General features: G+C 38.9%; 1 protein-coding gene across 5 annotated transcripts in view; it reads right to left on the minus strand.

The window, feature by feature from the left end:
- Positions 1–242: 242 nt before the first annotated feature.
- Positions 243–16,896, minus strand: part of LOC121167257 (UAP56-interacting factor) — a 31,028-nt gene continuing 14,374 nt past the window's right edge. For 2 of the 5 annotated variants that reach the window (XM_040996679.1, XM_040996680.1), the window contains exons 3-9: positions 16,113–16,261; positions 12,793–12,905; positions 9,654–9,750; positions 8,870–8,931; positions 6,775–6,849; positions 4,924–5,050; positions 243–2,723 (exon numbers count right to left, since the gene is read on the minus strand). In XM_040996679.1, the coding sequence (XP_040852613.1) occupies positions 2,625–2,723; positions 4,924–5,050; positions 6,775–6,849; positions 8,870–8,931; positions 9,654–9,750; positions 12,793–12,905; positions 16,113–16,261 (722 nt within the window). In that variant the 3' untranslated portion in view covers positions 243–2,624. The remainder of the gene's footprint in view (positions 2,724–4,923; positions 5,051–6,774; positions 6,850–8,869; positions 8,932–9,653; positions 9,751–12,792; positions 12,906–16,112; positions 16,262–16,896) is intronic. The other 3 variants (XM_040996681.1, XM_040996683.1, XM_040996682.1) reach the window with 3 other exon arrangements.

Below are 16,896 nucleotides of genomic sequence, written 5' to 3' on the forward strand. Positions count from 1 at the left end.
AATGTTTACTATTATCAACTGTTAATTAGATATGAGATCAAAAAGTTATTGTGCCCCTTAGAAGTCTTAAGAGTCTTGGGTCTCATTTTACTAAGATGTAAAAAGAGGGGTTAAAACTGAATGCCTTTTAAAAGCTCATCTAGCACTGTACTCCTTCGTAAATTTCTTTCAAAATTCCTCCATGCCAGCTCTTGCTGGAACTATGAATGAAATTATTAAAAAGCAAGAGAAGGATGCGAATAGAAGAATCCAGATAGATTTACTAATTCAGGTGATCAGTAACTTAAAAAGTTATAATCACCTAATAGCAGGTTCTTCATAGCACAGAATAATCTAAAAACGACAACTTAATGTTGATAGCTAAGAACAAATCATGTGAAACCTGTAACATTTTATTTGTTAAAAATGAACAGCTTCTAAATGTAACTTTTCCAAAAAACACCAAAAAGTACAGTGTAAAGCACCTCCTCATTAAATACAAACTTTCATTTTGTGATGCACTGCATCAATGTTTAGCATACACCTTGATGCAAAGGAAATTCTAAGTTGCATCCTGTTTAAAAAAAAAAATAGATGAACAAGGATGACTACAACCACATTCCAAGGGAAATTTTCCTCCAACAAAGCATTTTTTTTTTAATACACAACATGTTAGCACATAGTTTTAGTTGTATCAAAGGTGAAATTTTATAAAGAAAATTACAGATGACCAAAGAGCAAAAATTTAATATCCCAAAGACACTGTTACTTGATGTACTTTATATTCAATATTTGGAGCAATTTTTAACATTTCCCCTAAAATGGTATCAATAATAACTCAACATAACATTTAAAGTAACAGGAAAATGAAAACTTTTTCATACTGTATTTTCTACAAACTGTTCTAAAGAAAGCTCAGCTGTTTCCCTTTGTTTTAAAATAGGTGACCGGGAACTCTAAATCAATTCAAAACGTATTTCCTTGGATTAAATACAAACGTCTATATTTGCAAATGCTTTGCCTCCAATCCTTGGCCTCAAGGAAAAGCATCAAACAGAGAAAGAGAGACTAGAGTTGACTTTCATATTCTGAGACCAGTTTCCAATCATCCCTTATTAGTAGAAGCACTGTCAAACATCAGATATTAAGAGTCAGATTTAATTCTTTGGTATAAGCATGAAACTGTTATTGATAGTTTTCCACGGCTAGCACAAACCAATAATAACTCAAGAAGCATGAGAGAGAACTCAAGTCAAAACAGTAATGTTGTTTTGTTTTAACGAAAAGTCACTAATCATATACTCCAGAAAAACTAACACCTACTTAGAGGCTTTAATATTACACTAAATTGAAAGTTAAGTTTCAAATGACCGAAGTTGTAAACTGTAGCCAGACTATTTTGCTGCATTTTGGCATTTTGACCCTAATTCAGAGTATACAATTTGGAGACTCTTAACACTATCTTAGCAAAATGGACTAACTCCTTTCACCTCTCCAGAAGACAGGAAAAAACCTCACCCCACAAAGGCTTGAACTTCATACAAGAAATTGGAGTGGAACCAGTGGTTACAATATAACTCTATAACAGCATAATTTTGCACTTTTACTGTGACATATACAAGTATTTTTGGTAGGGGCATTGTAAATTAGTTAATCTAGCAAGCTTATAAGCTTTTAAATTTTACTTTCTCAAATAAAAGTCAAGGACTTTGAAGCTATTAACTTTACCATCAAATATTGAAGGGACTCATCCTATTTGAATAATTCTAATTTTCTGAATCATATTTGAAGAATTCTTTCTGGACATTAGGCTCAAGGATACACTAAATTAAACATCTGGAAATTTTTCACCTTATTTACCTGTCCTTCAGCTTGCTGCTACTTCTTATTCTTTCTTCATATGCTACACATACACACACTGTGAAAATAACACATTTGGATACTCTCTTCCAAAGCCCTACTCAAGCTAACTTAGTAATTTACACATTTTTGGCCTTTAAATATGAATATCTTAAACTGAGATTAATGCCAAGAGTCCCACTTCTTACTAAAAGTTCGGCACTAAATACTTAAAATCCTGGGGAATTAATACCACCCAAAAAAATGAAGCAAGTCCCAAATATTCCAATAAATCTTAAAATGCAAAACAAGACTTCAAATACTTTCTCTAAGGCAAAAACGATAACTGTACTTACTACATCTACACTATTAAAGAAAAACTGATAGCAACAAATGGACCTACTCATATTTCTGAAGACCATGGTTCCCAAGTTATCTTTAGGTAAAGTCTAGTCTAAAAAATGGGCAAAGGCAATGAGATCCTAAATACCATGTTCACAAAAATAATCAATTTGTATTTTTCTGTCTTCCTTCTGCTGCATGAGGAATCAAGTAGTCAACAAATTGCTTCTTCTGGGCCAACCACAAAATCTTTGAGAACAGATGGATACATTTCCTGTTATTCTTTCTGGGTATTATTTTATATATTTTGAAAAAACAAAAACAGAAAAACCTTCAAAAATAAAAATAAAGGTTAGTCTTCTGAATATTCTGAAATAAAGTTTCTTGAACTTCTGTAATGAACTCTTCAAGCAGTTCATTTTTTCAAACACAGTCATCACTTTAAAGTTCCTTTGAGATGGAACCTATCCCACAGTTACAAAGCGATTTCCTCCTTTGCTGAACGTGAGAGTAGCTCTTTGTTCCTTCAGGATACCAAACCGTTCATTCAAGGTCATCCCTGTCTAAAAAACAGAAATATTAGCAATTTAACTTAAAGACATATTTGCTCTGGAGCAATTATGTGATCTATCAATTGCTAGTAACAATAGCTAATATTTCCTGAGTTTCTATTATATGACCACGTTTAATCCTAACAAAAACCATAGAAAAAAGGTGAAGTTTCAGAAATTATTTGCCTAATAGCACTTCTAGAATTTAAATCATACAGTCTGACTCAAAATACCTATCTCCTAATCACTATAATACCTAATTATACACTGTAAAGTATATACTACATCTATAGTAACATACCCAAAGATGAAAGTACTAGAATTTCTGTTTTCAGGTTCTGCTAACACTGACACCAACTTTAGTGATACCTCTGATAAAAGTTATCTGGATTTGTGAATATTCTGAAGCAAACTTCTTTTAACTTTGACTTCAAAATAGAACTTCAAATCTCATTTTTTACTAACATTTAACATAAACTGCTTCTGGACATTATTTTATTATTTCTGAAAGTAATAAAGACAAAATTCAATTAAATATGACCAAATTTCTTTCCAGCTTTCATTATGCTCAATTACATAAAATTCTACGAAATCTACGTATTTATCATTAAACATAAGTGAACTGAAGATTACAGGATACAGGGAAAATGTCAAAACTAGAGTGAGATACCATTCGGCTTCCACTTGAATAGTTACAAATTAGAAATAATGATGAATGGAGGTGAGGATAGGGAGAAATTCAGAAACTTCATATGTGTTGTATGACTATAAAATATTACAGCTACTTCTTTGTAAAACTGTTTGGTAGTTCCTTAAAAGAGTTACCACATGACCCAGCAAATTTGGTTTTAGGTATTTACCAAGGAGAAATGAAAACATAGGCTCTGACAAAAACTTGTACACAAGCTAAAGAACAGAAATAACCCAAATCTCCATTAATCAATGAATGAATTAAAAAGATGTGATATATACATACAATAAAAGATTAAAAATGAAACACATAATACGGAAGGCCCTTAAAAATATCACATTAAGAAGCCAGCTACAAAAATCACATATTATGATACCGAATTCATGGGGCCCAGCACAATGGCTCAGTGGCTAAATCCTCACCTTGCATGTATCAGGATCCCATGGATTCAAGTTTCTGTCCTGGCTATTCTACTTCCCCTCCCCCTGCTTGTAGCCTGGGAAAGCAGTGGAACACAGGCCAACGCCTTGGGATCCTGCACCTGTATGGGAGACCTAGAAGAAACTTCTGGCTCCTGGTTTGGATCAGCTCAGCTCTGGCCACTGCGATCACCTGGGGAGTGAATCAGCAGACAGAAAATCTTTGTTTTGGCTCTCCTCCTCTCTATAGATTTGCCTTTCCAATAAAAATAAAAAAAAAATAATGTCCAATTTAGGCCTATTGTGGTGGCATAGCCGCTAAAGTCCTTGTCTTGAATGTGTCAGGATCTCATATGGGCACCGGTTCTAATCCCGCAGCTCCACTTCCCATCCAGCTCCCTGCTTCTGGTCTGGGAAAGCAGTCAAGGACAGCACAAAGCCTTGGGTTCCTGCACCCACATGGGAGACCCAGAGAAAATTCCAGGCTACTGGCTTCAGAATGGCACAGCACCGGCCATTGCTGCCACTTGGGAGTGAATCATCGGATGAAAGATCTTCCTCTCTGTCTTTCCTCCTCTCTGTATATCTGACTTTGCAATAAAAACAAATAATTAAATCTTTTTTTAAAAATACCCAACTTATATGAATTGTCAATATAGTAAAGTCTATAGAAAGCAGATTTGTGGTTGAATTGGAAAGGAGGATAGCCAAAACAGCCTGTTTAGGGGCAAATGTTTGTCCTAGCTATTGGAACACCTTACATCTTAAACTGGAATGAATTTATGTCCTGACTGCTACTGATTTCAGCCTCTTGCTAATGTACAAACAGCCCGACGGGGCAGCAGAGCTGGGTTCCTGAAACCCCTGTGAAATACCTGGATTGAATTCCTGCTTACTGGTTTTAACCTAGCCAAGAATTTATGAGCATGAGCGTTCTGTGCTATATCTGATAAGCAAATCAAAAAATTAAAATTTGTAAAATAAATAACAGGAATTTAAAATAAGTTCATTTTAAACGGTTTACTGTATTGCACAAAAATTGCTTTGTTAATAATCTCAATGAATGTCCCAAAGAAATGCAAAAACACATCATTTTTTTTACCTGCTTTCCAACACTATTTATGTCAAATTGTAAGGGGACACCTTTAGGAACTTTCTTTACTTCAGACTGTTCCCGTTTTGTCAAGAATGAGGGCACAGCAGTACGAGTTAATCGTGGCTTCTGAGGTCTATTGGAAAAACAATTAAAATATCATATCAGTTAAAAAAATAGATCATGTGGAACTTAACGTAGCTTGATTTGTACATACACTCAAATATATTAGGGCTACTTTACTGTATTCTCCACAAAAGTACATGACAACCCCAGACAAAAATGTACAACTGTCCCAATATGTCTTTTAGTAGAACTACAACAAATTTTTCAATAATTTGCGATGACTGTTAATTTCCAGGTCTCTTCTAAAATAAAGCAAATTCTAAATTCTTAAAGATCTATCCTTAATTCCTTTTCAACTCGGTCATTAAGTGGATTGACAAATATCTAGTAAGTTCATAATGCAGTTAACATAATGAAATTATTACATAAATTAAACTCAAATAACTAAAAGAATACAACTTCAGAAAAAAAAGATAGTCTGAAAGCAAGATATCTAAAACATGCCAGAGGTAGAGGAAAAAATTTAAGTCTGTATGTATCTTATTAACTATCATAAGTATACATTATACATACAGCTTTTTTTTTCATAAAAGAAACTTGGGGGCCCAGCACCATGGCCTAAGCAGCTAAAGTCCTTGCCTTCAACGCCCCAGGATCCCATATGGGTTCCGGTTCTAATCCCGTCAGCTCCACTTCCCATCCAGCTCCCTGCTTGTGGCCTGGGAAAGCAGTCAAGGATGGCCCAAAGCTTTGGGACCCTGCACCCGTGAGGGAGACCTGGAAGAAGTTCCTGGTTCCAAGCTTCGGGTCGGCGCAGTACTGGCTGTTGTGCTCAGTTGGGGAGTGAATCATCGGACGGAAGATCTTCCTCTCTGTCTCTCCTCCTCTCTGTATATTTGACTTTCCAATAAATAAATAAATCTTTTTAAAAAAAAAGAAAGAAACTTGGGGCTGGCATGGTATACAAGTTAATCCTTCTTCATGTATCACTGGCATCACCTTTGTGGCTAGTTTGAGTACTAGCTGCTTCACTGACCTAACTCCCTGCTTGTGGCCTGGGAAAGTGGTGGAGGATGGCCCAAAGCTTTGGGACCCTGCACCCACGTGGTGAAACCCGGAAGAAGCTGCTGGCTTCTGATCAGTTCAGCTCTGGTCATTGTGTTCATTTGGAGAATATACCAGCAGACAGAAGATCTGTGTGACTCTCTTTTCCGTCAATCTTCTTTTCAAGTAAGAATAATCGAATCTTCAAGAAAAAAAATCTTAAAGAAAAATTGAGGGCCTTGTCTTGAATGTGCCAGGATCCTATATGGGTGCCGGCTCTAATCCTGGCAGCCCCTCTTTCCATCCAGCTCCCTGCTTGTGGCCTGGGAAAGCAGTGGAAGATGGCCCAAAGCTTTGGGACCCTGCACCCACGTGGGAGACCTGGAAGAGGCTCCTGGCTTTGGATCAGCTCAGCTGTGGCCACTGCTGCCACTTGGGGAGAGAATCAATGGATGGATCTTCCCCTCTATCTCTCCTCTCTGTATATCTGAATTTTCAATAAAAATAAATAAATACAAATAAAAAACAGTTTAAAACACTTATTTGTGGTACAGAATCAATAACTATGAGAGGTTTTGCCTTTAACTATACATTGTATTGTGTCTCCATTACATCACATGCTTTACTTCTTCTAGTTTTGTATCTCAGTCTATCCTCAATTGGACCTCATACTCTGGGCAGATGTCTAGTAATATCCTATTATCTCATATACTGAAAGGTTAAATGTTTTGTGAAAAGAATCAAACTTACACCGGGCACTTCACTGCTCCAGGATTGTCAATAGACACAGTTAAAATTCCTCCACTAGTGGTAGAAGTCCGCCACCTAAATTTTTAAAAATGCAAAAATTTCATTGAAATTGTATATAATCCTACAGCATAGTCCACAAACAATACATATTAAAGAGTATCCATGTGCTTGCTTTGGCAGTACATTTACTAAAACTGGAAGGATAAAGAGTAGCCATTACTTGTTTTTAGCTTTTGAAATATTTGGATTCACATAGCTCCTAACATGATAAAATGAATTAGCATCTTGGACATATAAACTTGGGCACCTGAATTTACTTCTTTTCTCATCGTAATAAATATATGCTCATTTAAAAAAATATTGTGCAGTAGGATTTTTAATGAAAAGCACATTTTTCAGTCACTATTCTCTTCCTTCTACGTCTATTACCTAGAAACAGTACTTTTTAACCTTCCCTATTTTTACCACTTCCTGGCATCCCATTCACTAACCACAATGCTGATATGATAAACTCTGGCTAGGATAATTAAGGATTAGACCAGTATACTATGTTCCAGTCTCCTTACACAGCTCTAAATACTTTGATGGCTGTTATCACTATTTTACTTCCAATAACTGTAAATCTCCTAATAGTGTCTCTCCCCAGCCCCAGGACTCCTTGAGAGGATACAGTATCTCTATTTCTTTTCCTTCCTTCCTGTAGATCTCTTCAGCTCTACCTTATATCACTAAAACTTGACCTTTACATTACATTATTCTGTTACCAAATTATCCTTCTGTGCTCTGTCTACAAATTCAGTCTCAAACTTCACACAACAAACAGTATTATTTCATCACAGTTGTATAAACACTGTTAGCTACAGAAGCACACCAGCCATGATTCTACTTCCTTCTTTAGGTTCAGTGTTAGGACCCTTGGGCTTAAGAACAGAGTCAGCATCAGGTCCCAACAGTTTTCTTTCTTATACACTGACTGCTCAATATTACACTCCATTACAGCTAACACCATATCTGAACCATGACCATATATTATACTTTGCTTCCAAAAAACAGCCAAAATTTTAAATAATTTTTAAAAAGATTTATTTTATTTTTATTGGAAAGGCAGATATACAGAGAGGAGAGACAGAGAGGAAGATCTTCCATCCGATGATTCACTCCCCAGGCGGCTGCAATGGCTAGAGCTGAGCCAATCCGAAGCCAGGAGCCTCTTGCAGGTCTTCCACGCGGGTGCAGGGTTCCAAAGCTTTGGGCCATCCTCGACTACTTTCCCAGGACCTGAACTACTGCGCCATCGCACTGGGCCCCAAAATTTTAAATAATTTAATCTCAAAAATCGGACCACATTGATGGAATTAAAACATTACAACCTACATTTAAAGAGACAAAAAATAGATTTTCAAAAGACTTTTTAAGAGTAAAGCGGGGGCCCAGCACCGTGGCCTAGCAGCTAAAGTCCTCGCCCTGAACATGCCGGGATCCCATATGGGGCCGATTCTAATCCTGGCGGCTCCACTTCCCATCCAGCTCCCTGCCTGGGAAAGCAGTGGAGGATGGCCCAAAGCCTTGGGACCCTGCACCCACGTGGGAGATCTGGAGGAGGTTCCTGGTTCCAAGCTTCGGGTCGGCGCAGTACTGGCTGTTGTGCTCATTTGGGGAGTGAATCATCTAACAGAAGATGTTCCTCTCTGTCTCTCCTCCTCTCTGTATATCTGACTTTGCAATACAAATAAATAAATCTTTAAAAAAAAAAAAAGAGTAAAGCGGAGAAGATTATATGTAAGGAAAAACTCAACCATTTCTAAAATTATACAAGTTTTCTAAAAGCTCCACTGGATTTTCTATTCATTCTCTAAACAGATAAATGAATATTTTGAATAAGAAACAACAGAGTAATCTACTTTATCCTAAAGCTGTTACAACACTGACATGCAAAAAGTCAAAGGTCTTTAGGAAAAAAGAAAAAAAAAGAATTGATTCATTTTAGGACAACTCATTTTGGGACTCAATTTCTTTTAGACTAGGACACAGAAATCTGTGGAGCCAGTATTCTCAAGTTTTGAAATCATATCTTTAAAAACAAATGTAAACTTACTGACGAGTTCTCTTTGCTACTACATCCTCTAGCAGTTGTTCTGTGTTCAACTGGGCCTGAACCTGAAGGGAAAAAAAAGTAGTAGATCCCATAGAAAGCAAGAGGATTTGAATACAAAGAGCCATCCTGTACTTTTTAACCCATGTGGCCCGCGCATGACAACAGGAGAGGGTTCTGTGCTAGCTGAACACTTCTTTGTTGGGGTTCCTGAATTAGAGCAAGTAGCAAGAAGTGTTTTGCCTAGTAGTTAAGATGCTGGCATCCAATTTAACAGAGCCTGTATTCAGGTTTTCCCACCAATGCAGCCCCTAGGAGGCAGCAATGATGCATCAAGTAATTGGGTTCCCGCACTGGAGATTTGGACACATTCCAGGTTCCTAGATACAGCCCCAGCCCATTCCTGACCACTGCAGGCATCTGTAAAATGAACCACTGGATGGTAACTATTTTATAGCCTCTCAATAACAACAACAAAACAAACAAACAAAAAAAAAAAACAAGAGAAAGAAAAAAATGGAAAACGTGGCAAATACAGTTTATCACATTAAATAACATCTTAAATTTTTGTAATATGTTGTTATTGAGTATAGTAAAAACAGAACAGAAAAAAATACACACACACACACCTATATATATAAAATGAAAATCTAATGTTCTCAGCACCCCAAGTCTAATCTCTGCTTCAACCACGGGTCATGCTTATGGATTGAGGACTACAAAAATACTAAAAAGTTGCCAAACATTCTCTTTGGGGGAAAAAGAAATCACCAAGGTTTTTTAATACCTTCAGACCTCTTCTGAAAAGGAAAGTTGCTTGACGGGTGTCTTTCTGATGGCTTAATTTATTTCCACTCCTGGTAAAATTAGCAGGAATGTTATTTCTGCAACAAAAGCACATATAGTGAAATAAATCTGATCTGTTTAACTGCATTTTTTAAAAGATTTATTTATTCTTATTGGAAAGGCAGACACACAGAGAGGAGAGACAGAGAGAAAGATCTTCCATCTGCTGGTTCACTCCCCAAGTGGCTACAACGGCCAGAGCTGAGCTGATCTGAAGCCAGGAGATTCTTCTGGGTCTCCTACATGGGTGCAGGGTCCCAAGGCTTTGGCCATCCTCAACTGCTTTCCCAGGCCACAAACAGAGAATTGGATGGGACATGAGCAGGTGCCCACATGAGATCACGGCGGTTGTAAGATGAGGACTTTAGCCACTAGGTAACCATGCTGGGCCCCTATTTAACTACTTTTAAACATCTTGAGAAAAAATAAGTAAAAATAGTTATATGCACAGGCAGAAAATTTGAGTCATTATTAATATAAAGACTGATATATTTCCCTATTTGCCAAGAACTAAGGTTTGATTTACAAATTCCTTCCTCTGCAGCAAATCATGTATCAACATGGTCAATTTTGAACTAGTTTCAAATATCCCATAAAAATAATTTTTAATGCTATCACCTCAAATTGGCAAAAATATAAACGTACACACTTAGTACTTAAATTATTCTTTAGGTTACCTAATCTGACCTCCATTTCACAGAGGTTCAAATGCAAACTTTCCCTAGAGAGCTCAGTTTATGAGTCTCCTGTGAACAACAGCTTCTCAGCTGATAGGTAAGTAAGTGTACTGCCAAATGAGCCCCCAGAACAGTTAAACAAAACTGCAACTCTAGTGAATGTTTCTGTTTACTAAAAAAACAACCAAAAAAACTCATTTCAACTTCTGCTTTGAGTTCTTTTGCAAAACAATGATACTTGAAATGCAAATGAGAAAACTTGATAGCACATCAGCTGCGTATCTACTTTTATCAATACAGAAACACCATGCCAGTGGCCTGCACCATAAGCAGCTGTGTGCAACTGACCTGTATTGCCCATGAATGCTGGTTAAATCCTCATGGCTCCAATTCTGATCTAATCCCCTCCTAACAGACCTGGGAAAGCAGCAGCAGGGTTGGCTCAGGCACCTGAGCCCTAGTCACCCATGAGGGAGACAGCTGGATTCTGGACTTTGGGCACTGCTGCTCTTTCAGGAGTGAACCAGCAGATGGAGGATCATCTCTGTCTTTCCCTTTCTCCCTGCTGACTCTTTCAGGTCTTTCCTCCCTTGGATCCCCCTCCTATCACTACAGCAGCAGCCCTTTTCCCACTTTCTCCTAAATAAATTTTACCTTATAAAAAACAAAACAAAATTTATTTATTTTTCTTAGGCAGATCTACAGAGAGACAAAGATCTTTCATCTGCTGCTTTACTCCTTAAATGACTGCAACAGCCAGAGTTGAACTGATTCAAAGCCAGGAGCCAGGAGCTTCTTCCAGGTCTCCCACGTGGGTGCAGTGTCCCAAGGCTTTGTGCTGTCTTCTACTGCTTTCTGGGGCCACAAGCAGGCAACTGGAAGGGAAGTAGAGCAGCCAGGATACAAATTGGTACCAATATGGGATCACAGCGCTTCCAAGGGCAAGGATTTCACCATTGAGGCATCACACTGGGCCCAAAGGAGCAGGTATTAAAGTGCACTGCTTAATTTGCCCATATCCCTTATCAGAATATATAGGTTCATTTCCTGGCTCAGGCTCCTTCAACTTCTTACCAATACATACCCTGAAAATAGGGATGTGGGCTCAAGTAATTGGATTCCTGGTTTCAGCTTTCAAACCTGGTTCAACCTCAGCCCAGCTCTGGCTATTGCCAGCATTCAGGAGGTCAACAAACTTAAGGGCCTCTGTCTTCTGTCTCGCCTTCCCTGTCTCATTACTTCCCAAGAAAATAAACAGAAAACTAAAACACACAGAATATTTTCTAGTTTGTTTTCACCACATAGCATATCTGATGTTTTGGTAAGAACCATTAAGATGGAATGATAAAGTCAACTTTCAGAATTTCTAATTTTGAATAATTGTGAGGATTATTTTGTAAAAAATAGGATTTTTACAAAAATAATCAGCTTTTGCAATTTTATGTGTCAAGAAATGTAAAGAAGCCAAGTGATGTTTATAATACCCTCCATCCTGGGTATTTAAATACACATTTGGAGTATCTGTGTTAAAAATGAGGTAACTGCAGGGGGAAGGAGGGGAAAATCCCAGACCCTATGGAATTGTACCATAAAACTCAAAACAAACAAACAAAAAAAACCATGAGGTAACTGGGCCTGGAGCAGGAGCCTAGTGGCTAAACTCCTAACCTTGCATCCACTGGGATCCCATATGGGTGTCAGTTCTAATCCTGGTAACCCTGCTTCCCATCCAGCTTCTTGTGGCCTGGGAAAGCAGTGGAGATCAGCTCAAAGCCTTGGGACCCTGCACCTGCATAGGAGATCTGAAAGAAACTCCTGTCTCCTGACTTTGGATAGGCTAAAAACTCTGGCTGTTGGAGCCACATGGGTAGTGAATCAACAGATAGAAGATCTTCCTCTCTATCTTTCCTCCACTCTGTATATCTGACTTTCCAATAAAAATAAGTAAATCTTTAAAATAAATAAATAAATAAATAAACAAACAAATAATTAAATATAAGGTAATTAGGGCTCAGCATTATGGTATAGTATGCTAAGCTGCTGCCTTCGATGCTGGAATCCCATGTAGGTACCAGTTCATGTCCTAGCTGCTCCGCTTCCAATTCAGCCCCCTGATGATGCACCTGGAAAGGAGTAGATGGCCCAAGTGGTAAGAGGCCCCTGTGCCCACACAAAGGCCTGGCAGAAGCTCCTGCTTGGCTTGGATGGGCTGATCTTCGGCTGTTGCAGCCATTTGGGGAATGAACCCTCTCTCTGTGACTCTTTCAAATAAGCAAATAAATCCTTAAAAAAACAAAAGCAAATGGTAATAGAAGAATCACTGCAAACCCATTTTGAACACCTACTGCAGGAAGTGCTTATTTATGCCCATAACACATTATTGCCTTATAGTGGAGTACTTACTTTCTATTTAATTGGTTAGGTCTCTTGAGAACCGCGACTGGTTTCCTTGGCGTTTCATTTTGTCTCAGGAGATTTGTCTTCCTTTTTAACACCGGAAAATATCGTTCTATATTCTTTTAGGAAGCAAGGAGCTATATTAATCATATTATTTTTTGCTATGTATCCTACTATGATAAACATTTCTGATGCAGTATGAATAGAGACTGACAAACTGCTTAAATGTGCAGATAAGGGAGATGAAGAAACCAAAACTTAAAATTTTCCAGTCTGATTGAAAAGAGGAAAACCACATTATACTTAAAGTACTTGAATACACTGGCAGATACATATACAATTGATGAAGAAACTGTGGCTTTGCCATCAACAGAAATTCAGACAGCCAGGGATGGTAATTTGGAAATTTGTATACTAAGTGAAGACATAAGAGGCAAGTTCCAAAACAAATGCAAGAAGAAGAGGGGCAGGTTTCCAGACCAGTGGTTAAGATGCCTAGGTACCCTGCCAGACAGCAGATTCCTCCATTTCTGTCTCAAACAAACAATTCAGGATAGGTATTGAGGCTCAACGGGTAAACCACTACTTGGGCCACCTGTATCTCTTATAGTTCAGTTACAGTTCCGGCCATTCAGTTGTCTATCTAGCTTCCTGCTAATTTATGTGGGAAAAGCACAGCTAATGACCAAAGTACTGGGTCCCTGTCACCCATGTGGGAGATCCAGACAGGATTCCTGACTCCTGGCTCTGATCTGACCCATCTCTGGCTATTATGAGCATCTCCACCTTGCCTTTCAGATAAATGAGCCTTTTAAAAACAACTACAGAACCTACATGGAAAAAAGAGGAATAAGAATTTGGAGCAGTGGTTAATACACCCGCATCCCATATCCGAGTGCTCAGGTATGAGTCCCAGTTCTACTTTTGATTTCAACCTCCTGCAAATAAAATAAAGGGAGGCAGAAGTGATGATCTAAGTTCCTAACATCTATTGAGACCTGTACTGAGTTCCCACCCTCAGAATTCAGAATGGCCCATACCAAGCTCTGGAAAATATCTGGGGTTTCGACAAGCAAATAGAAGACCGTTCTCTGTCTTCACATCTTTCAAATTAAAAATTAAAATCATATAACAAAACAAGAAGGGCAGGTATTGTGGCATAACAGGTGAGTTGCTACCTGAGATACCCACATCCCATACTGAAGCAGAGTTACCAATCCCACCTCCACTTCTGATCGAGCATCCTGGTAACGCACACACACCCTGTAAGGTAGCAAGAGATGATTGCCATCCACAAGGGGATCACCCACGTAGTCCTCACCACCCACGTAGGAGGCCTGGGTGGGATTTCCAGTTCCTGGCTACAGCCTGGTTCAGTACTAGTGACTGTAGGCCTTTTGGAAGTGAACTAACAGATGGATAATGTCTGTGGATAATGTCTGTCTCTGCCATTCAAATAAATGAAAATCAAAGAGAGAAAGAGGTTATCACAGAGAAAAACAACGTCAAAGTAGAAACGGTTAGAAGAAAAAAAAAATTAGTTTATTTACACACACACACACACACACACAAAGGATGGATTTTTGCCCCAGTGCTTAAGCCACCAGCACTGAAGTGTTGGGTTTAACACCCAGCACCAAGCTCTGACTCCAGCTTCTTACTAATGCAAACCTAGGAGGCTGAAGCAATGGCTCAAGTAGGTAGGTTTCTGCTAGCCACATGGGAGACATGGCTGAGGTTTCCAGTTTCTGGCTACAACCCATGAAAGAATCCAGACTGCTGCAGGCATTCAGGAAGTGAGGTGTAGGGAGCTCTGTGTCTCCCTTAGGGTGTGTGTATGTTTACTTCTCTCTCTCTCTTTCTCGCAAATGGAATAAAAACAACAACAACAACAACAAAAATTGCAAGGAAATGTTCACTTGTCCTTGCTCCACACATATGAGTACATCACTAAATCCTAATTAAGGCATCTATATTTTCCATTAAGACTTCACTGATGATCATGACAATATTGGAGTATTTCATCTGAACCCTGCTATTATCTTAACTATATATGAGAAGCGGGGAGCCAGCACCAAGGAGTAGTAGGCTAAGTTTCTGTCTGACGCTGGCATCCCCTATGGGCTCCAGTTCAAGTCCCAGTTACTCCACTTCCTTTTTTTTTTAAAAGATTTATTTATTTTCATTACAAAGTCAGATATACAGAGAGGAGGAGAGACAGAGAGGAAGATCTTCCGTTCGATGATTCACTCCCCAAGTGACTGCAACGGCCGATGCTATGCAGATCCGAAGCCAAGAACCAGGAACTTCTTCCGGGTATCCCACAGGGGTGCAGGGTCCCAAAGCTTTTGGGCCATCCTCCACTGGTTTCCCAGGCCACAAGCAGGGAGCTGGATGGGAAGTGGAGCTGATGGGATTAGAACCGGTGCCCATATGGGATCCTGGGGTGTTCAAGGCGAGGACTTTAGCTGCTAGGCCATGCCGCCAGGCCCTCCACTTCCCATCCAGCTCCCTACTTATGGCATGGGAAAGCAGTGGAAAATGGTCCAAAGCCTTGGCACCCTGCACCCATGTAGGAGATCAGGAAGAGGCTCTTAGCTCCTGGGTTTGGGTTGGGTCAGCTCTGGCTATTGCAGCCATTTGGAATGAGCCAGCAGATAAAGATCTATCTGTCACTCCTCTTCTAAAAAAATCTGCCTTTCAAATCAAAATAAATCTTTTTTAAAAACTATGGTTTTTGTTTTTTGAAAAAAACTATAAATTTCCATTGACTAAACAATGTCAAAAATACAGTAAGATATGGAAAAGTCTTCATTTTCATGAATATTTGAGAAAGATGTGAATGTAAAAAACAGGAACACAGAATATCAAGCGTCATATGGGATGCAGGCATCTTAGCCAATAGGCTAAACACTCACTGCTTGCCATTTGCCCTAAAATACAAACTCCAACAGAGACGTGTTGTCAGAATATCATCGTACATAGAATATTCTCCTGTACTCTGGTATAAATAATTTAGAGATGATTTAAAGGACACAATGATATGCCTAGGTAATATGCAAATAACACACCATTTTACATAAGAGACTTGAGCATTCGCAGATGTGGGTTTCTAAGGGAATCCTAAAACTCACTTATCATGATTCCAAAAGATACTAATGTTTGAGAATGTGGAATTTAAGTATTCTTCATGAATGGCAATTGTTTTATTTAGCTATTAAAATCTATAAAAACTTAAAGGAAAAAAAAGTAAAATGCTTCCCCACATTCATTCACTAAAAATAAAAGAAACAAGCAATTGACTCAGGATTAGGCCATCAACCTACCTTATCACTTAGAGGTGGACGATTCATAGGACTAATTCCCTTTCGAAGTCCAGTTGCTTTCCTAGCTGCAAGTCCAGTGATAACTCCATAAGGACGTCTCTTTCCTGGCATCAATCTTCCTCTACGACTCAAACTAGACTTACCAAAACCTGTAGGATGGGCAGAAACAAGGAAGATCAAGTTAAGAATACAGTTGGAAACATCACAAAATACTCTACTTCAAAGGGAGCAGCATGTGAGCACTGTATTATTTATCTATTAATTTATTTGAAAGTCAGATACACCGAGAAGAGGAGAGACAGAGAGGAATATCTTCCATTCACTAATTCATTTCCCAAGCGGCCACAACAGCCAGAGCTGAGCCTATCCAAACCCAAGACCCAGGAGCTTCTTCTGCTGCAGGTGCAGGGTCCCAAGGCTTTGGGCCGTCCTCAACTGGTTTCCCAGGCCACAAGCAGGGAGCTAGATGGGAAGTAGGGCAGCCGGAACACTAACCAGAACCCATATGGGATCCCAGTGAATGCAAGCAAGGACGTTAGCTGCTAGACTACCACACCAGATCTGATCACTTTCCTTTTTAATTTTCATTGTTTACATATTATTTTGAATTACATTTCAAGTTAACATATTTTTAAAAAATAAATTTTGGGGGCCAAAATAGTGGCTAAACAGACTGATTCTCAAGCACTGGCATCCCATGCAGGCACCAGTTCATGTTCCAACTGCTCTACTTCCCATCTGGCTCCTTGCTTATGGCCTAGGAGACCAGCAGAGGATGGCCCAA

The sequence above is a fragment of the Ochotona curzoniae genome, unplaced genomic scaffold, assembly GCF_017591425.1.
Source record: "Ochotona curzoniae isolate NIBS_2020 unplaced genomic scaffold, NIBS_Ocur_1.0 patch356, whole genome shotgun sequence".
Classification (NCBI taxonomy): Eukaryota; Metazoa; Chordata; class Mammalia; order Lagomorpha; family Ochotonidae; genus Ochotona; species Ochotona curzoniae.